At 41.4% G+C, this 21,383-nt stretch overlaps 1 protein-coding gene across 5 annotated transcripts in view; it reads right to left on the reverse strand.

Annotated features, from left to right (window-relative positions):
* The window catches only part of LOC138740450 (FH2 domain-containing protein 1-like), a 63,086-nt gene extending 46,717 nt beyond the window's left edge, over positions 1 to 16,369 (reverse strand). For 3 of the 5 annotated variants that reach the window (XM_069893092.1, XM_069893086.1, XM_069893087.1), the window contains exons 1-2: positions 15,690 to 16,369; positions 12,184 to 12,712 (exon numbers count right to left, since the gene is read on the reverse strand). In XM_069893092.1, the coding sequence (XP_069749193.1) occupies positions 12,184 to 12,480 (297 nt within the window). In that variant the 5' untranslated portion in view covers positions 12,481 to 12,712; positions 15,690 to 16,369. The remainder of the gene's footprint in view (positions 1 to 12,183; positions 12,713 to 15,689) is intronic. The other 2 variants (XM_069893088.1, XM_069893090.1) reach the window with 2 other exon arrangements.
* Between the last annotated feature and the right edge of the window lie 5,014 nt (positions 16,370 to 21,383).

Consider the following 21,383-nt stretch of genomic DNA (forward strand, 5'->3'; position numbering starts at 1 on the left):
AGCTAAGTTAATATTACAGCGAGGTAATTGCAGCAGAAAACTGGCCAGTTCTGACACAGATAGAGAAATCAACTTACTCAACATTGTAGAATGCAATGTTCAGTCTCATAGGTTGCAACATACATAGATGGAAGATGAGATACTATTCTTCTTGCTTACATTGTGCTTCATTGGAACAGAGCAGGAACCCACAGGTGTGGGCTGAGAAATGGCTGATGGAATTTAATACAGATAAATGTGAGGTGCTACATTTTGGAAAGGCAAATTTAAATAGGTCATATACATTGAATGGTAGACAATTGAGGAGTGCAGAGCAACAAAAGGATTTAGGAGTTATGGTAAATAGTAGCCTCAAGGCTGGTACTCAGGTAGATGGTGTGGTGAAGAAGGCATTTGGAATGTTGGCCTTCATAAATCGGAGTATTGAATTCAAGAGTAGGGAGGTTATGATGAAATTGTACAAGGCATTGGTGAGGCCAAATTTGGAGTACTGTGTACAGTTTTGGTCACCAAATTATAGGAAAGATATAAACAAAATAGAGAGAGTGCAGAGAAGGTTCACGAGAATGTTGACAGGATTTCAGGCTCTGAGTTACAGGGAAAGGTTGTGCAGACTGGGGCTTTTTTCTCTGGAGCATAGAAGATTGAGAGGGGACTTGATAGAGGTGTTTAAGATTTTAAAAGGGACAGGCAGAGTAAATGTGGATAGGCTTTTTCAATTAAGAAAGGGGGAGATTCAAACTAGAGGACATGGTTTAAGATTGAAGGGAGAAAATTATAAGGGGAACATGAGGGGAAATTTCTTTACACAGAGGGTGGTGGGGATGTGGAATGAGCTTCCGGCAGACGTGGTCGAGGCGGGATCATTGGTTACATTTAAGGAAAGACTGGATCGTTACATGGATAGGAGGGGACTAGAGGGATATGGACCGGGTGCTGGTCAGTGGGTCTAGGAGGGTGGGGATTTGCTACGGCATGGACTAGTAGGGCCAAACTGGCCTGTTCTGTGCTGTAAGTGGTTATATGGTTATATGGTTAAGGTTAGAATGAGATGGAGAATAAAAGTGATAGTAAGATTTCCCCTGTACACTGATTGAAGGCCTCTGAGTTTGGCTTCCCTACTATATAAAATCTGTATCAGTGGTTCTCAACCTTTTTCTTTCCATTCACATACCACTTTAAGCATTCCCTAGGCCATAAGTGCTCTGTGATTAGTAAAGTATTGCTAAAGGTGGTATGTAGGTAGAAAGAAAAAGTTTCAAAACCACTATTTTAATCATACCTAATTGACTCATTATGTGCACGGTTTCATAACTCCAAAGGGACTGGACCAATGAGAATTTTTCTCAAGAAAAATATTTGAGAAACAATTGGGTTTCTTTTTGATTTTATGTTATAATATCGGCCTCTGTTTTTATTGTATTTGTCAATCTGATGACTCCTCTGCCTTTAAATGCCAAGATAAAACTTTATGCATCCTAATTCATAATATTTTTGTTTGGTTTTTAATATTTATTTTCCATTCTATATGTTTGTAATGTGTTATATTTCAATTTTTAAATTCTCTCATAGTCTATATTTTTCTTGTGACCCTGTTCTCTGATATTTTTTCAAATTTGTTATATTTTTCTCTAGACCATCCAGCTCTGTAGCATATTCTCTTAAAATATTTTGTATAAGAAATAATTTGTCCTCTTAGATATGCTTTAAGCATATCCCACATTAAAAATGTATTATTAGTGGAAAGTTAGTTTCACAGAATAGTTCTATTTGCCTCCTAATAAATTCACAAAAGTCCTCCTTTTCAACAGTGTGGCATTGAGACACTATCTATACACACTTTCTTGTTTTTCCATGATTGCAATATTTGAAATTAATGGCAAATTATCTGATAAAAGTCTCACCAAATATTCTGTTTTTACCACTCTACTTTTTAACTGGGCAGACATTAAAAACAAATCAATCTTTGAATATAAATATGTGTTCTTGAGTAGAATGAATAATCTCTTTCTACAGGGTTAAACTGCCTCCATATATCAATCAAATTTAAAACCTTCATAAATGATAGTGTCATTTTTGCAGCTCTTGTCCTTGTTAATGTTCTGGCTGATTTATCCAGTATTGGATCTATACAGAAATTGAAGTCTCCTCTGACTAGTATATTTTGTCTTCCCTCTGCTGTTTTTAAAAAAAGATATCTTTCATAAAGTCTTCATGGGAGCTGCTCCCAGAATTGTCTCCCATTCCTGGTAACTCAAAAGTCTTACCAGGTCCAGTCTTAGACACTGCTTGCTGGCTCTCTTGGGTCTGAAGGTTTAGTGAGCCCTTTCCATATAACCATTTACAGCACGGAAACAGGCCATGACGGCCCTTCAAGTCCGTACCGGTTCACTTGAACAACTCCACTAGCTCCTCCACAATTGCACCAATTTATTTTTAATATCATATTTATGGAAATGTAATTATAGCGATTTCACATCTGCAATACACAAGAATGGCGCAGGAAAACAATGAATGTAATGAGACATGTTCATGCCAATAAATTCTGATTCTGTACATCCACCCAGTGATGGTTCACCCCCCACACATACACCCCCCAGCACCGGTTCCCCCTCCCAACGTACACACCCCCAGCTCCGGTATGTAGTTTTTCTCTGAATTTTTCTTCTCCCAGCACTCACGGGATCCATGTTTAAAAGAAGTTCACCAGATCTTTTCCCTCAATTCCTCATTTCAGTCCAATAATTCAGACATTATTTCATCAGCTAAAATTCTCCATGTGATATATCTTGTCCAGCAGTCCTTGTCTGTCCGACTCCCATTGCTTCGCATCCTTCTCCAAACCTTTTAGGTTATCTTGTGTTTTTATCAAGCCTACTTCTGCTTGGGTCATTTTTTTCCATTAAGTCTTCAATGATGTATTTAATTTCCATCATCTTTTCAGTCATTATATTTTCGACACCAACAAATTGGTTGCTCAAGTTTTCCATTTTCTCCAGGAAAATATTTAGTTCTTTTTCCAACTCCCCAGCTCTGCCAGGGCCCACCGCTCCCTTTTGGGCTTTCGCTTGACATTCCTGGATGAGTAGAAACTTCAATTTTTGTTCTCAGCTGCCTTGGCTTCTTATTTCTTAATTTGTCCATTTTTTCTTGTGGAAAATTCCTAATTTTAACTGTCTTTTTTAACTCTTCACGGAGATTTCGATCAAAACATGTCTGTCTAAGTTTTTCGCATGGCCATGGCTCCTAATTTCAACCCATTGACTCTACATTCTTCCACAAGAGAAAATATCCTCTCCACTTTCACCTAATTAAGACTTTTCAACATCTAAAAGTTTCAAACAAATTTTTCTCAACTCTGGCAGGTGCAAATTTGGCCTTCCAACCTCTTTTCATAAAATGTTTTTTGGATTAGAATTTGCTTGAGGCAGTAATGAAGTTCTGCTATAAGTCAATCAGGAGAATAGTCTCACCTTTCAGTGATTCTGGAAACAGCAGGTTCCAGTACTGGTGATAAAATATGAAGCTGTAGTGGCTCTTACTGCTGGAGAGGTTATGCTCAAAGAAGAGACACACACTACGGGAGTGATTTCAACACTGATTTATTGTGCTGGCAGCTCTGCTTATAAAGGGCTCAGAAGCCCATCTATGACATCATCATGCCACCCGACTGGTGGCATTACGATCCACTCCCTGGGATTGGTCGTTTAGTGCCACTCAAGGAGTGGCCAATCAATGAACCCCTCTCATCCCCGGGTGTGGCTGTTTCCCTAGCTCCACCCGATTGGAGTGGGGCACTGCAGCTGCGTGCTGCTGAGTCGACCACCAACTTCAAAGCACGAAGCCCATCTCAACCGGCTGTGTAGGCCACGGGCTTCTGGTGTCAGGTCGTCACTATGGCGTGGCGCATTCAACAGCCCGCTACATGACCCTCCCCCAGAATAAATGCTCAGTGAGGCCTTGTGCTTGGGAGGCCTGCCCCTATGGCGTGGGGGTGGGTCATGGATCGGTTGATCAGAGCTAAGGAATGCCGGCTTGAGCCAGTCCAGTATGAAAGTCTCGTTTCTCCCCCCAATAGCCAAAAGACATGTTGACCCGTTGTGTCATATAACTTTGTATGGGCCTTCATAAGGTCTCTGTAGTGGGGATCTATGTGCTTATCTTCTGACAGAAACATATTTACAAGTCTCAAGTTATTTAGGTGTGAATGTCGTCAGTGAGCCATGCTACTTCGGCTGTGTCGTGGTGAATGTGTCCAGGCTGTCCCGCAGGTGGGACAAGGCGGCCTCAAGGAAATTATCCCCATTGTCTTTGGTGGCCAGGAACTCCCCAGAATCACTAATGGTGCGCTGTACACCATTTTGGCTACAGAAACCTCTAGGTCCTCTTTAGGAGCGGCCCAGATCCACAGGAGTACCCACGGGAGCTCATCCACCCAGTTAGGGGCATTGAGTATGGCCATGAAAGCTGCTTTAAGGTGTTTATGGAATCGCTCCACCAAAAAATTGGCTGAGGGTGGTAAGCTGTGGTATGGTGGAGCTGAGTACTCAGGGCGTTAGCGAGATTAGACCAGAGGCTTGAGGTAAATTGGGAGCCCCTGTCTGAGGTTATTTGCTCTGGAACCCCGAACCTAGCCACCCAGTTATGCAGGAGGGCCCTGGCGCACATTTCCATAGAAGTCTCTGGCAAAGGATAGCTTGTGGCCATCTGGTCGACCTGTTTACTAGAGCCAGTGAGTAGCGTGTGCCTCTGGATATTGGTAAGGAGCCCACCAGATATGCTGGTTGAAATAACTGGGAGGGGGCTTTAGTGTGGGTATGGATTTTTGAGGTCTGGCACTATGTACAATTTTTGCGGAGGCCATGCCAGACGAATCAACTAGCAACCACTTTGACAATCATTTTGATGGGGGATGTGCCAAGTTGTGTATGGCCTCAAAAATGCTCCTCCTCCAGGAGTGGGAATGATGGGACGAGGCTTATCCATAGACATGTTGCACAGGACGATCTGCTTCCCAGGGCCAAGGTGTACGTCCTGCAACTTGAGGCCGGTAATCGCAGTGCGATACATGTCGATGTCCTTATCCACTGCCTGTGCTTCACCCAGAGCCTTGTAGTCAATGCTATATGTTGATGTGTGAACCATCTGTAATGAGGGACGTGACAAGGCATCGGCCACCACATTGGATTTTCCCGCAATATGCTGAATGTCAGTAGAAAATTCTGAAATATATGAAATGTGCCTCTGTTGCCTGGCTGACCATGGGTTGGAACCCTTAGTGAAGGCAAAGGTGAGGGGGGTTGTGGTCTGTAAAAATTTGAAACTTACTTCCCTCAAGGAAGTATCCAAAATGTCTGGTGGCCAGGTAAAATGCCAGGAGTTCTTTATCAAAAGCACTATATTTCAATTCAGGCGCCTGCAAATGTCTACTGAAAAATGCAAGGGGTTGCCAGTGTCCACTCACCCACTGTTTCAAGACCCCCATTACTGTTATGTCAGAAGCGTCTACTGTGAGATCGGTGGGAGCATCAGCCTTAGGGCATATCAGGAGGGCAGCATGAGCCAGGGCATCTTTTGTTATTTGGAAAGCCTCGGATGCCTCTTGGTTACACAAAATCGTCTTCTTCGTACCAGTCATAAGGGAGAATAAAAGATTTATGGTATGAGCCACTCCTGGCAGGAATCTGTGGTTAAAAATTCACCATGCCAGTAAACTCTTGTAATCTTGGGAAATGCCTTGGCCTCTACCTTGTTGGGTAGTGTTTTAGCCCCATGGGAGTTGATCCCGTGACCTAAAAAGTCAATTGAGTCTTTGCCAAACTGTCATTTTGCTGAATTGAGGTAGATGAACACAAACTTCAAATCCCTGCCCACAGCATCCATAAGCCTTTGATAGGTCTGTGGGGTGTCTTTTAGGCCAAAGGGCATTCTGAGGAATTCAAACAGCCCAAATGGTGTAATAATGGCAGTCTTTGCGATATCCTCAGGATGGACGGGGATTTGATGATAGCCATGGATTAAGTTGATTTTGTAAAATATCCATGCCCCCCGCAGGTTTGCAGAGAAGTCCTGAATATGGGGGACAGGGTATCTATCCAGCATGGTGGCTTTATTTAGCCAGTAGTAGTCCCCACATGGTCTCCAACCCCCTGATGCCTTAGGGACCATGTGGAGAGGGGAGGCCCAGGGGCTGTTGGAGTGGCGGACAATGCCGAGTTTCTCCATTTAAAAAAAACTCCTCCTTGGCAAGGTTGAGTTTATCTGGTGGGAGGTGGCATATTCTAGTGTGAAGTGGGGGGCCTTTAGTGAGGAAGTGATGCCTTACCCCGTGTTCAGGCTCAGAGGAGTTAAAGTGTGGCATCATGATGAATGGGAATTCGGCTAGAATCTTAGCGAACTCATTGGTTGGACTTGCTTCCAAGTGTAGGTGGGGAGCAGTGAGTTTGGTGCCTTCCAGTGCAAGGGTCTGAAAGGTCTTTGCGTGTACTAGCTGACGGCCCTTGATGTCGACTAGGAGGGAGTTGGCCCTCAGGAAGTCTGCCCTGAGGAGAGGCTGGTGGACACCTGCTAAGAAAAATTGTCAAGTGAAGTGGAGGTTGCTGAAATGGAGGGGGATAGTATGGGTGTGTAAGTCCATTTTTAAGAGTCATTGGAAGTCTGTAACCTGCACCCTGCCTTCTGGTGGCATGCGTCGGAGGTGGGGGGGGGGGGGTGGAAAGAATGCTGACCTCAGCCCCGGTGTTGACCAGGAAGTATCAGCCTGACATTGTATCCCAGACGTGGAAGGCTGTTTTATAGGCCAGGTGCAGTAGCCACTAACAACGACTGGCGTTGGCATTTCCCAGGAACCTGCAGGGTGATTGGCATCAGCAGGCCTCAGCACCCCATCGTTGATGGTAGAAACAATACGGCTTACTGGGGTTTGCAGGCTTGGAAGAACACTTGCTGGGTAGGCCGATATCGATGAGAAGAGCCCATGTGGTCTAACGAAATGCAGGTGTCCCTTTTTGCCATCAAAGCAGGTCAGCTCTGGCAGCTACCTTTCTGGGGTCCGAGGTCCTCTTCGGCTCTGAATAGCCTGATGTCCTCAGGTAACCTCTCCAGGAAAATTTGCTCGAATAGAGCACAAGGGGTAAGGCTATCATTTAAAGTGAGCATGTAGCTTATGAGGGCAAATGGGGCCCCGAACCCCAAACCATCCATGTATAGCAGACAGGCAGCGTGCTCACACCGTGAAAGCCCAAAAGCTTGGGTTAGTAGCTCCTTGATGGCCTGATACTTCCCTTGTTCCAGAAGTTTCTGGAGGAAGTCAGTAATGCGAGCTGCCATGTCCTATTCGAGGGCGCTGACCACATAGTAGAAGCAGGTGTCATCGGCTGTGATGTTCCGTACGGCGAACTACGCCTCAGCTTTCTGGAACCACACCTGTGTCTGTGATGTCCAGAAGCTGGGCAGCTTCAATGAGACTACATTAACTTCAGGCTGGTTGCTCATTCTTCAGGTCCACAATGCCAGTTGTACCAGTCAGGGGTCACCACCGTAGCAGCTGCTACTGCTGGAGAGGTTACGCTCAAAGAAGAGACACACACTATGAGAGTGAATTCAACATTGATTTATTGTGCTGGCAGCTCTGCTTATAAAGGGCTCAGAAGCCCATCTCTGACATCATCATGCCACCCGATTGGTGGCATTACAATCTGTTCCCTGGGATTGGTTGTTTAGTGCTACCCAGGGAGTGGCCAATCAGTCAGCCCCTCTTCTCAGCCCCAGGTGTGGCGGTTTCCATAGCTCCACCTGATTGGCTGCCGCTGGCCACCTCATTGGAGTGGGGTGCTGCAGCCATGTGCTGCTGAGTCGAGCACTGACTTCAAAGCACATAGCCTGTCTTGCCCAGATATGTAGGCCGTGGGCTCCTGGTGTTGGGTCGCTGCTTCGGGCGTGGCGCGTTCAGCGGCCCGCTACAAAGCCAACATTAATAAGGTCCCCTGATAACAGAACACTGGAAGCCAGATAATACAATCTACTTCTGGAATGTATTCAGTCCCAAACTGTGTCTTGTCCAGCATCAGAAACATGGGAAGAGATGGTTCAGGTAGGAGGGCTTCAGATTTCTGGATCATTGGGCTCTCTTCCAGGGAAGGTGGGATCTATATCGGCAGGATGGTTTGCATCTGAACTGAAAGAAGACTAATGTCCTTATGGGAAGGTTTGCTCGTGTTGCTCCAGGGAGTTTAAACTAGATTTGCAAAGAGATGGGAATCAGAGTGCCAGAGCAGATAGTGGAGTGGAGGAAAAAGATGATGTTAGGTTAGAAATCAAAGGGTTGTGCGTGGTGGAAATAATGTTCAAAGGTGCATTTATTTCAATTCAAGGAGTATTATAGGAAAGGCAGATGAGCTTACAGCATGGATTGGCATGTGGAGTTATGACAATGTGGCCATGAGTGAAACTTGGTTTCAATCTTCTGGGCTTCCATTGTTTCAGACTTGATAGAACAGTGGAAATGAAATGGGGAGGAGTGGCATTGCTCATCAGGGAAGATGTCAATGCTGTAATCAGACAGGACAGAGCAGAGGGCTCGTCTTCTGAGGCTATATGGGTGGAGCTGAGGAATGGGAAAGTTATGACCACACTCATGGGGTTGTATTATAGACCACCCAATAGTCAGAAAGAATTGGAGGAATAAATCCACAGGGATAAGCTGCAGGAAATAGAAAGTTGTGATCGTAGGTGATTTTAACTTTTCACCTATTGACTAGGACTCCCCTACTGTAAAAGGGCTGAATGGCTTAGAGTTTGTCAAGTGTGTTGAGAAAAGTTTTCTAAATGAATATTTTGAGGAAACAACAAGAAAGAGGCAATACTTGATTTCCTCATAGGGAATGAGACAAGGCAGGTGACAGAAGTATGTGAAGGTAAACATTTTGAATCCAGTGATTAGTTTCAGGATAATTATGGGTAAGGTTAGGTCTGGTCCTCAGGATGAGATTCTAAAGGGCTAGTTATAAGGAAATGAGAAATGATCTAGGAACCATGGATTAGGGTAGGTTGTTTTCTGGTAAGAATGTGCTCGGTAAATGGAAAGCCTTCAAATATGAAAATTTGAGAGTACAGAGTTTGAATGTTCCCGTAAGGATTACAGGCAAAGTTAACAGGCATAAGAACCTTGGTTTTCGAGGGATATTGGGGATCTGATGAAGGAGAAGAGAGAGGTGTATAGGCAACAATGAGCAAATGAGGTACCTGATGAGTATAAAAAATGCAGGGGAAAAACTTGAGGGAAATCAGGAGGGGTAAAAGAAGTCATGGGGTTGCTTTAACAGACAAGGTGAAGGAAAATCCTAAGGGCTTCCAAAGGTATATTGAAAGCAAAGGATTGAAATAGGACAAAATTGGTCCTCTTGTAGATCAGAGTGATCCACTAGAAATGGAGCCGGTAGAGATGGGGAAATCTTAAATGTTTTTTTTTGCATCTGTATTTACTCATGAAATTGACACAGTCTCAGGAAGTGAGCCAAACAAGTGAACCTCTACAGATTAAAGAGGAGAAGGTGCTTGTTGTCTTAAAGCAAATAAAGATGAAAAAAAAAAATCACCAAGATATTCCCTTGGACCTTGAGGGAGGAAAAATTGCAAGGACCCTGGCAGATATATTTAAAATGTGCTGGATGGGAAATTCGTGGCTCAATGAATTTGAATTCAACTAAGTTCATGACAATAAATTCTGATTCTGATTATGGATTGGAGGGTAGCTCATATTGTCCATTGAACCTATGAAATTATAGAATGGTGAGCCTGACATCAATACCAGGTAAGTTATTTTATTGGAAGGTGTTCTAAGAAATTGGATATACAAGTACCTGGATAGTCAAGGATTGATTGGGAATAGCCAATGTGGCTTTGTCATGGCAGATCGTGTTTAACAATCTTAAAGTTTTTCAATGAATTTATCAGGATATTTGATGAAGAAAAGTCTGTGGATGTCACCTACATGAACTTTAGTAAGACCTTGAACAAGGTATCACATGGGAGATTAGTCAGGAAGATTCAGTCACTCGGTCACCGATGGCATTAGGTGGGTGCGGACTGCACCGGGTGACACCATTGGAGGGGACAGCACCAAAATATACCTATAAGGCTAAAACACTATGCTAATTTACTTATTGAATCTTCTAATGTACTGCAGTCAGAACTGTCATTACAATGAAACTTTGAATCGTGGTTTTGTCTGCACGCGCTACAAGTTCTGTTTTCATTGTTACTGCTGTTTTTATAGTTGCTGGTTTTATCAAATTTTAGCTACAATATTGTGGTAATTAATATTTGTTTTATTACTGAATTTTCACTATAACCACATGAAACTATGTAAATATAAATACATTTAGGTTGTGCATATGATATTGCAATTTAACAATGTTATTTTAATTTTGCGAGTTGTTTATCTCATTACTATTGCCAACCTCCTTGGAAGAAGACTGCAGAGCCCACCTCACTGACAAAAGACAAAGGAGGGAAAACCCAACACCCAATCCCAACCCACCAATTTTCCCTTGCAACCGTGTCTGCCTGTCCCGCGTCGGACTTGTCAGCCACAAACGAGCCTGCAACTGACGTGGACATTACCCCTCCATAAATCTTCGTCCGCGAAGCCAAGCCAAAAAATTGCCATTACATTCAGTGATATACTGGAATTACAATTTACGATTAAAATTTGTTCAAAAAACATTACTAAGGATTCTGTATGTTCTGGTATGGGAAGAGGTCCATGGAGGGAGGGTGGGGAGGGATCGGGTGACACAATAAGTTACCACACTGGGTGACACCAACCCTAGTGTTGCCACTGTACTCAGTATTCATGGTGAGGTAGTAAACTGGATTCGACATTAGCTTTATGGGAGAAGCCAGAGAGGGGTTTTGGATTATTGCTTCTCAGAATAAAGACCTGTGACTAGTGGTACACCTCAGGAATTGGTGTTGGTCGATTCTTTCTTTGTCATCTATATCAATAATCTAGATAATAACATGATTTGCAGATGAGGTAAAGATTGGAGGGTAGTGGACAGTGAGAAGGTTTCCAAATCTTGCAGAGGGATCTGGACCAGCTAGAAAAATTGGGCTACAAATTGGCAGATGGAGTTTAAAGCAGACAAGTATGAAGTGTTGCATTTTGGAAGGACAAATCTAGGTAAGACATACACAGTAAATGGTAGGGAACTGAGGAGTGCTGTAGACCAGAGGGATCTGGGAGTTCAGTTACATAATTCCTTGAAAGTTGCATCAGAGGTAGAGAGGGTTGTAAAAAGAGCTTTTGGCACTTTGGGCATTTTCAATAAAAGTTTTGAGCATAGGAGTAGGGATATAATTGTAAATTTGTAAGAGATATTGGAGAGGCCAAATATGGAGCATTGTTTTCAGATTTGATCATCTACTATACAAAACATATCAATAAAATTGAAAGAGAACAGAGAAGATTTACTTGGATGTTGCTGGGTCTTGAGGAAATTAATTACAGGGAAAGGTCAGACAGGTTAGGACTTTATTCACTGGAGTGTAAAATGAATGGAGAATTAATAGAGATATATAACATTATGATGGGTATAGTTAGAGTAAATGCAAGTAGGACATAGGTTAAGTGTGAAAGGGAAGAAGTTAAGGTGAACATTAGGGTGAATTTCTTCATGTAGAGAGTAGTGGGAGTATAGAACATGCTGCCAATTCAAGTGGTGAATCTGGGATCATTTTAACATTTAAGAAAAATATGGACATGGATGGGAGGGGAATGTAGGGATATGGACTGGGTGCTGGTCAGTGGGACTTGGCAGAATAATAGTTTGGCACAAACTAGAAGGATTGAAGGGTCTGTTTTCTGTGGTGTAATTTTCTATGGTTCAATAATGGTTTTATATTTGCAGTGTGATTCTTACTGTGCCAACTTGTGATGCCTGTCAAGCAGGTCAGGGCTACATTTGAGCAATCATTTGGTAATCCACTTTCCTCTTCATGTCAGGTACATAACCTGAAGAAAAGAAAACCTGCTGGAGCAATTTAAGATTTATCTTTATCTCCTTAGATGCTGTTTGATCTCTTAGATTTCTCCAACAGTTTGAATTTTACTCCAGCTTCTATCAGCTGCAGTATTTTTTGTCTCATACACATAACCTGATTTGATTCAAATTAACTTACCCTTTCAATGGTATGGAACAGGCTGCTGTTTTTAAAACTTCTCCGACTGTTCTGCCCATCCAATGATGCATTCGCCACCTGTTCAAATAATTCCTCCATTATTGAAGTATCTAACTGAAAGTCATCGTCATACTTATCCACTGTCCAGATGTTATTTTTCCCCAAAATCTTCTCCTTTGGAATGGTGATCCAGTTCACTCTTTTCAGTTTGGACTTATGAAGAAGGGAGGAAGATGTTGATTCCAGGAGCGGTGGTGGTGGTGGGGGCAGGGGTGGAGGAAGGGGTGGTGGTGCCATTGGACAACTTCTGTTTGATTGTTATCAAAGGCTGGGCGAAATGGTGAGGGCAAAGTTTGATTGTTTCAGCTCATTTAGCAGTTACTATCTATAATCATCTTGATGAGGACCACCTATGAAAGTAATAGTCTTGATCACTGAAATAATTATTACTCAGTGACTTAACATGTACACAGCAATCCAGTCTCTGTTATCCAGCTGCTGACTGCAGTTCATTTACAGTGCTTCCAACCTTCACAAAAAAAAGAAAGTTAATTTGCCAAGTGTTCGGTTACTAATTACACATATCAATTGTTTAAATCAACATTGAACAAAGTGGTTATTTCCATTTAAAGTTTGAACTCATTTCTCTGCTTACTTTAATAAGACTGTTGCTAACATTATAAAGACCTTTTGCAAATCAGTGAGTCACTTATTTAAGAGACAGTGACCCATATTACCAGAAAGAATGCTTATTTCCATTTTATTGTCACAGAACAATGAATCAGCCTGTGCTTGGTCCATATCTTGGTCCTCTGAGTGAAAAGGATGTACCTATTTCGTTGAATTTCTGATAACATCTCTGATGGTCATTCACTTATATTTGAAGAGCTCATTAACAGGTTTTCTGCCAGTCTATGAACCCTTTGCAAAAATAACGCCCCAGAATTAAATATAGTCATCACATATGTATTTGTTTTTGCCTTAGTAGAATAATTTTTCAATATAACATTTATTAATTCTGAATTGTAATTTCTGCTTATTATAATACACTGGGGTTTTGCCTTGCCAATATGCATCTCACCCAGCTCATGCAAGGGGACAGTGTAAGGATGTCATTACCGCAATGTGATCCTCTCTCTCTTGGAATAACTTTGATAGACCTCAGATTTCCATGAAGTGAACAAAATATGAAAATTGTTAACCTAATTCAACAGTGATTTTGCAGAGCAATTCATTTAGTGAATGAAAGCCTTTCCTGATCATAAAATCTAATTGATTGCCACATGGGGCCTTGAGTGGCACATGTATTAGAATATAGAACAAAGAACAGTACAGACCCTTTGGCCCACAATTTTGTGCCAACCAATGTAAGCCTACTCACTATTAATTCTTACCCTTACCTCCCTCACATCCCATAACCCTCCATTTTTTTACATCGATGTAACGAGTTTTTCAAATGTCTCTATTGCACTAGCCACCATCTCCATGACCAGCAGTGCACTCCAACCACCCACTACTCTTAGTGTAAAAAACCTACCTCTGACATCTCCCCTAAACTTTCCTCCAGTCACCTTAAACAGATATCCTCTACCATTGGCGCCCAGGGAAAAATATGTTGGCTCTCTACTCAATCTATGCCTTTCACAATCTTATAATCCTCTATTAAGTAATTTCTCATGCTTTATTGCTCCACAGAAAAAAAATCCTAACTTGCTTAACCTTTCCTCCAAAGACATGTTGTTTAATCCATGTAGCATGCTGGAAAATCTCCACTGCATTCACAGCAAAACTTCCACATCCTTCATATAATGAGGAGACAAGAACCAAACACAATATTCCAGGTGTATTCGAACCAGTTTTGTAGAGCTGCAACATTACTTCATGGCTCTCCAAATTAATCTCCTGACTAATGAAGAGCATACATATTTTTAACTACCCTATCAACTTGCACGGAAACTTTTTGGGACTTGGAAGACAAGATACGTCTGATTCTCCTTCTGAGGGCTCTTCTTTGTCCATTGCATAATAGAGGAATTCTCAAGAGGGAATCATTTTCCTCGGCAAATCGTGCTTTAACAGTAAAAATACTATAAAAAATGTGGAAATTTAGGGAAAATAATGCAACCTTCAGGAGCATTGCGCAAAGCCATTCTTAATGCGATACCCAACCTAATGGTTTTTTCCTCCAATTCTGACCACCACTAACATCTTCATCTCATCTATTAAAACTTCTCTTTCCCAAGGACATCACTCCTAATTGTTTTCAATCTCTTTATGAATCTTCTTTGCATTCTTTCTGAGATCTTTATATCTTTTTTGAAGTGTGGTTTACAGAATTATTCACAAGGCCTAACAAATGATTTATAAAAATCTATGAATATATTAAAAATAATTAATTTCCATAAAAAATAAGGCTAAGCTACTTGCTGTGGACATTATGAATGGCACTATTTGAGCACTATTGTGACTGCTTAGTGCAACCCATAATTATTGATGGTAAGGTTTTAGACCCTGTTAGTGGTGATGTAAGAGTGTACATTACTTTGTTATTAATAATTATTAATACACCTCAAACCAGCTATTGATTAGCCCCCCCCCCCTCTGATATCATAACTTTTAGTCCAAGCAAACAGTAAATGTGCTCTTTAGTCTGTGTTTTTCCCCCAAAAGCTTCAATTTTTTTTATTTCCAGCACAAAAGAGCTCGGTCAAAAGAGGAAAATGGGCTGGCCATTTATGGTGCCAGTAATAACAACAGGCAAACGATCTCAATTTGATTTCTCTGTGCACTATTTAAAGCTTTACCAAAATATTATCAGCTTTTCCCCTTCCTGCCAGATAATTGCCCTTTCTGCTTCTGAGCTGCCACTGTATTCCAGGACTAGGCCAAATCTTTTTTTTATTTTCAATTAAAATATTTATAACCCTCCTTGGGATGGAAGATAAAGTTACTCACTAACTTTAAAACTGCGGAAAATCAACTAACTCAGCACTGTCTTTTTATCCAAATGCTGATCAAAAGCGATTCTTAGTTCTGACAAAATCAACACAAAAAGAAATTTGCCGTGTTGTCGTTGTATTTTATAAAACAAACTCACGTCGAAGAATAACAAAATTATTTTGGAAGTTCGTTTTGAAAGTTTTCATTTCGTGGTGGTACTGGGATTCTGGATGAGCGCCAGAATCCTGAGACTGAATTTCAAACAGTTGATCGGCTCTAACGGAATAAAATGTCAAAACTACGTGTTAAGCACTTATTTCTGAACGATCCTTCGAAAGTTTCTCAGACTGGCGGGTTTTAATCCCCGTTAGAAGCTCCGTTGATGAACCTTGGACTGAATCCAGAAGTGCGCCGCTCGATGCTCGACAGCAGTGCGGAATAAATCTGCTGTGCTTAAGGATGAACTCACATTTATTTCATGAACCCAATCCCACCACCAACCTCACCCACTCATCCCCTTTCCCACACTTACGAACTGGTTTTCTGAAGTGCAGTCTGATTCTTACCTCCCTTTCGATTCCAATCTCTTATGCTCTGGTCCCCGGTGAGGCTTGTTCTGAAATTCGTGTCCCTGCTTTTTCCCCAAGGTCTCCAAAGCTTGAAGTTGCTGTCCTTGTGTTACAAAGTTAGTGTGTCACCGCCTAGATAGATGGAGCGAGTAACTGGGAACTTTGTGCATTAGTGGGAGTGTCCATGCAGGTGGTTCTGTGACGAAGTCCTTAGGGATCAGGAACTGGAGAAGAAGGTGGGATTTAACAGTCCAACATCAGGACAGTTTTGAACAGGATGACATCCATGGGAGTGCAATACTGAACGACATCCTGCGCCGGTCCTCTTATCAGTGTGACAAGAAACGGAGCAAATCGTACACACACTATATCGAGACTAAATTGAAAGGCTTTATAACTAAATCAGCGTGGACACTATTGGATGAACACACTAAATCGTTGCAATGTGTATCGACCACTTTTTTGAGCACAGCAATATAGACGTAGAAACTTATTTGTTACATCGTTTGTACCCTCATCCAGAAAAGTAGTACAGAAGGGATGAAGGAACCAATTTGCAGGAAAATAAAAATTTAGAAAATCCTGGGAGCTCAGTCGAGAAGGCTGGGCTGTATTTCAAATGGAGCATTGCCAGATCAGCGTTGATGTTACTCAGCGGGGATTTAAATGCCATTTCACATTTCATATCAGGGCCAGATATGAAAAACAATTCTATTTACACAAGAGTGCTGATGTGGCAACGTCATAATAAGTTTTTGAAGTGGAGGTTTGTTTGGTATTGGACTTTGTGCACCAACCATCACAGGGAGAGAATGTGGAGCATTTTGCCCATTGAGTGCGTTTCGAAATCCACAGGCGGACTTCTTCAGATCATTCGTTGATGGAATCAATCTCAACCCCAGGATTTCGCTGCAGACGTTTCTCATGAAGTGTCCAGTGTCCTTATCTCAAACATATTCAGCTGTTTATTTACAACTCTGAAAATGAAGCAACTTCTATGTGCTTGGGTATGATCTGGCTCACTTTGCGAGTTGGGCTTCTCATTATCACTGCATGACAAATCGGTATCTAGGTTTTGGAAGTGGGTTATGGCATCTGGCGAGTCTGTTAATGAATAGGTCCTTTTATAGTGAAATTTAGATTGTAGACAGGTTTCCTCTGCCTTTAAGGCGCTTACCTGCATTAAAGGTCTAAAGGTGGTTTGGCTGGTCCAACGTGATCCAGGTTCCCTCTGGTGAGGGTGGTACTGTCAGAGGTGGAGCGACTTTGCTCCACCTCCTGCATAAAAGGATTGCCATTGAAAGCGGCTGCAAATGGGGAGGGCTGATGACGGCGCGATGCCCAAGAGCGCGAATTTTAAAGCACCCATCTGCAAAAAAGGAGATTATGATGCGCATAAGATTGGCCTGAGTTCTAAAAGTGTTCAAACAAATCTCCACTAGCTCTCATACCTGCTCCTCAGTTGCCATTGTTGTGTTTAGAGTGCTTTCACTCCCCGCGTCACAGTGGTGGACGGCGCAACTACACTAAATGCCCCGCCTCCTTCACCTTCGGAAGCTGGTTCGGGAATCTCCCTGCGTAAAAGGACCACACGATCCGCCTTTTCTGTCCTCTGCATAAAAGGTAAATTTCCCTTTTGTTTGAAACGTGAGCAGGTGATCATGCAGCTTTTGTGCATAAAACCCCTTAAATGCACAGGAAATTATTGCTGCAGCTGTCTTGGTTGCTGCTGTCTTCCTTGTCCATGGTTCTGTGCAATCCATATATTATGTGGAGGATCCCATCCAGGTTCTCCTTTCTGTAGAGTTATGATGTAATCTTGTTTACAATATTGCACTTGCTCTAATAAGTTCTCCCTTGGTCCTCACCATTAGCATTATTTCCATTCTAATCTCCTTGACTGGAACTGAAATCTTGGCTTGCATTCAATCTTGCAGTGGATCAGAGAGATTGGTTTTCAAAGATACAACCAAATAGACCAGGTGATGGAGGCTTTGCTTCTAATGTTGGAGGTACACAGTTTTCCTGATCAGGAACAAGCAATTGCTATTCATTTCACTACTCTGATTGTAATATGCATCATCATTATTTAGTTCCACATCCTGTGTCTTGATAAGGAGAACAACATAATTGCATTATCTGCAATCTCTTTTGTCTCAACATTTTTCATACATCAAGGCCAATGGACTGGAGGGTCTTTGTTCTTGTGTCCCCCAGATTTTCTGCAAACAATGATAATCTCTGGCACCTTTGTTGTTTTCAATGGCAGTCCTCCACCATCAATGTCCCATTAGTTATAAATTACCAATTTAACTGGTGTGGTTAGGTATATATTGCTGTAATAGCATATCAAAGGCTGGGCATCCTGCACCAAGTAAAATCATTGATTGATCAATGGGGGCATCAACCATTCTGGTAAATGGGAAGGAAAATAGATCTGATGCTCAGATCGAATCAGCTATGATCTTATTGAATGTTGGTTAGACTCTTCTTTCATAATAAATGTCTCACTTCTTGCTTCCTAAAAGTCAGTGTGATAGATCACTTTTCTATTGTGGATGAATGCAGTACTGACAACAAGCCAGGACCTTCAAGGTATGATCAGCCCATTTGGTTGGTACCTGTTACACATTCCCTCCATCTCAGTACACTATGACAGCTGTTTCTACAAACTACAAAATTCTTCCTAGTTTATTAGCCAAGGCAGCACCTACCAAACCTGTGATGCCTACCACCAAGGAAGAAGATGGCATCTTTAAAAAAAATTTTTTTTTGAGTTTAACATTAACCCCACATACAAAATCTATTAATACCTGTATAGCAAAAAAAGCATGTCATGTCATATACATATCACAAATTAATATAAATGTAATTCAAATCCATACATATTTGTTGATTAAACATTATTTCTTAAAAATAATTCTGGATAGAAACTGAATTAATTATAATATAGCATGCCTTAATCATAACACAGAGTAATATCTGTCTGATGTGATAATATGATCTAGGACAACTACAATTAAACCTGTATATAATCAATTAATCTAAAAAGAAATAAAAAGGAAAAAAAAGGAAAAAAAAACTAAATCTAATCGACCCCCTCTCTCTAATCAAAGTTACCCTATAGAAAAAGTAAGGATATTAATGGAATAGCGACCTTCAGAAACTAGACAAAGAATCATCAAAGTATCCAAATTACTTAAATCTGCCAATCATGATAGTATTTTATGGGTTCCATTTCTTTTGAAATTGAAACTTTCTCTCTAAAATGTATCTAATTTTCTCCAAGCTTAAATATGACATTACATCATGTAACCACTGTGCATGAGTAGGTGATGACACACCTTTCCATTTCCTTAAAATTGCTTGATGAAGATGGCATCAAGCATATGGAAACAACACCAGCCACAGATTTCCCTGCAAATCACTTGGCATCCTGACTTAGAAATATATAATTGTTCTTTCATCACATTTCAGTTTATGTTCTGGAAATCCTTACCTTCCAGAACCTTGGGAGTACCTTCATGAAGAGAAAACCAATAATTTAAGATGGCAAATCACCATTATCTTTTAGGGGAAATTGAAGATAGAAATTAAATTCTGGCTGTCCCAGTAAGATCCATATTAAATGCATCCTATAGGTCAGAGAATATCACCTCATTAGAACATTAAAAAATAGGTAAAGGAGCAGGCCATTCAGTTTCTCAAGCCTCCCAGCTATTCATTTGACCATTGCTCATATTCCCCAGACCTCATCTCATCTTCTGTGCCAGTTTCCTTTCACCTTAACTTTCAAAAATATATGTTTCCTCCCTTAATGCCCAGCCTTCATAACCTTTGGCGAAAAGAATTTGGGAGATTCACCTACCTCTGTGAGAAGCTTTCACACACCAGTTTTAATTGCTCCCCTTCCACTTGGCAATTATGTCCCCTTGTTTGTGATTCTACCACGTGAATAAAATTTCAATATCTGACACCACCATCTCTCCCCCCCCCCCCCACCCCTCACCAACAAGGATCTTATATGGTTTGGTGAAATCATCAGTCATCTTTCTAAACTCCAAAGAATATAAATCTAAATTCTTCTACCATTTCTGAGAGGACAAACTTCTCATCCCCATAATAAATGACTGAATTTCTTTTGGGCTCCTTGGATACCTCTATATCTTTTCTTAAATAAGGAGACCTGAACTCTGCACTGTAGTCCAGGTGTGGCCTGACCAGTTCCCCATATAATTACAGCAATTTCTAAATTCCAAGCCTCTTGAAATTTGCCATTTGCCTTCCTAATCACTTTGTGCACCTACCTACAACCTTTTGCAATGTATACGCAAAAACACCTTGATCTCCTATACTTAGATAATAGTCTGCATTTAGATCTTTTTTTTTGCCAAAGCGCATGACCTCACTCTTTCCTACATTAAATTCCACTTGCCAAGTTTTCAGCAACATACTCAAACCCAGGGGTGCAATGCTAATTTTTTTGGTGCTGGAGCTCACTAAAAATGGTGTCAAGGAGGTCTTACAAGACCTGGCCTTGGTGGCTGCCATGTTGTATTTGGCATTGTATAATTGAGAGTGAACAGTAGGATGAGGAAGGAGGACAACCGGTCATCGAAAAACCAGTTAAGTATACTTTGTATGTCCAGAATAGTGCTCAGTAAGGAGAGGGGAGGGAGGGGCGGCAGCTGCCCTCCTGACCCTTTGAGAGTGCTGAGGTGCTGAAGTGGCCACGTAGCAGCCCCACGAGATGCCGGAGTGGCGCTCCAGTGAGCTCCGGCAGCACTGCACCCCTGCTCAAACCAATCCATTTCCTGTTGCAGAGTCCAAATATTCCCATCACAATATGCCCCTTTATCTATTTTGGTGTCTTTGGCAAATCATGTAGTTGTCCATATGTTGTTTCTCCTGTCTAGTGCCAGGATAGCCATGAGTGACTTTGTGCAGTGGATAAGATCCGACATTTTTCACAAATATATCAGAATACAGAATATCTATTATCAAGTAAAGATTTAAAAGATTGAAAGGTACTTTAAATGCTAATTCCATTAATCAAGATTAGATAAATGGACATTTTGTACAATTGTTAAATGAATAAGCTTTTTGCCACCAAGGAAGAAGATGACATCAAGCACAGTATGAACTAGCGTGGGAAAACAAAACAGGGAAATTAGATCCATCAGAAAATCAAATTTGATAGCCCAAATTGTCCCTTCCTGCACTAAAACTTTTACTTTTATGATCAAGTGCAGGACTAGATAATTGATGATCTCACCAGCACCCTAACATGAGGCACCACTGATAATATAAGATTTTTTTTGCAAATGTTCCACCTACAGAATTTAGTGCATGATCCTTTCTGTTGATAATCCCATGAGATCATAGAGCTGCTGGATTGGGATCAATGGTTAGCAACTGTGTTCTAATTTCTGAATGGTTTGCAGAATGATAAGATCGGCATGTTCTGGACTGCAGTTGGTGAGGGTGAATCAATATCCTGTCCATGCAAGGCTACATAAACAGCCTTGATCTAGTAAATTCTCAAGAAAAAAAAGCATTCCTTTTCAACTTTGTTTGACTGTTTGCCAATGTCATGACACACATCTTGCTCATCTCAGCCTCTAATTCACAGCGGAACAAAAACCTCTTTATTTTCACATTTCTTTCAAAAGAAGCCTCAGGATACCCAGT

The sequence above is a fragment of the Narcine bancroftii genome, chromosome 8 (genome assembly GCF_036971445.1).
Source record: "Narcine bancroftii isolate sNarBan1 chromosome 8, sNarBan1.hap1, whole genome shotgun sequence".
Taxonomy (NCBI): Eukaryota; Metazoa; Chordata; class Chondrichthyes; order Torpediniformes; family Narcinidae; genus Narcine; species Narcine bancroftii.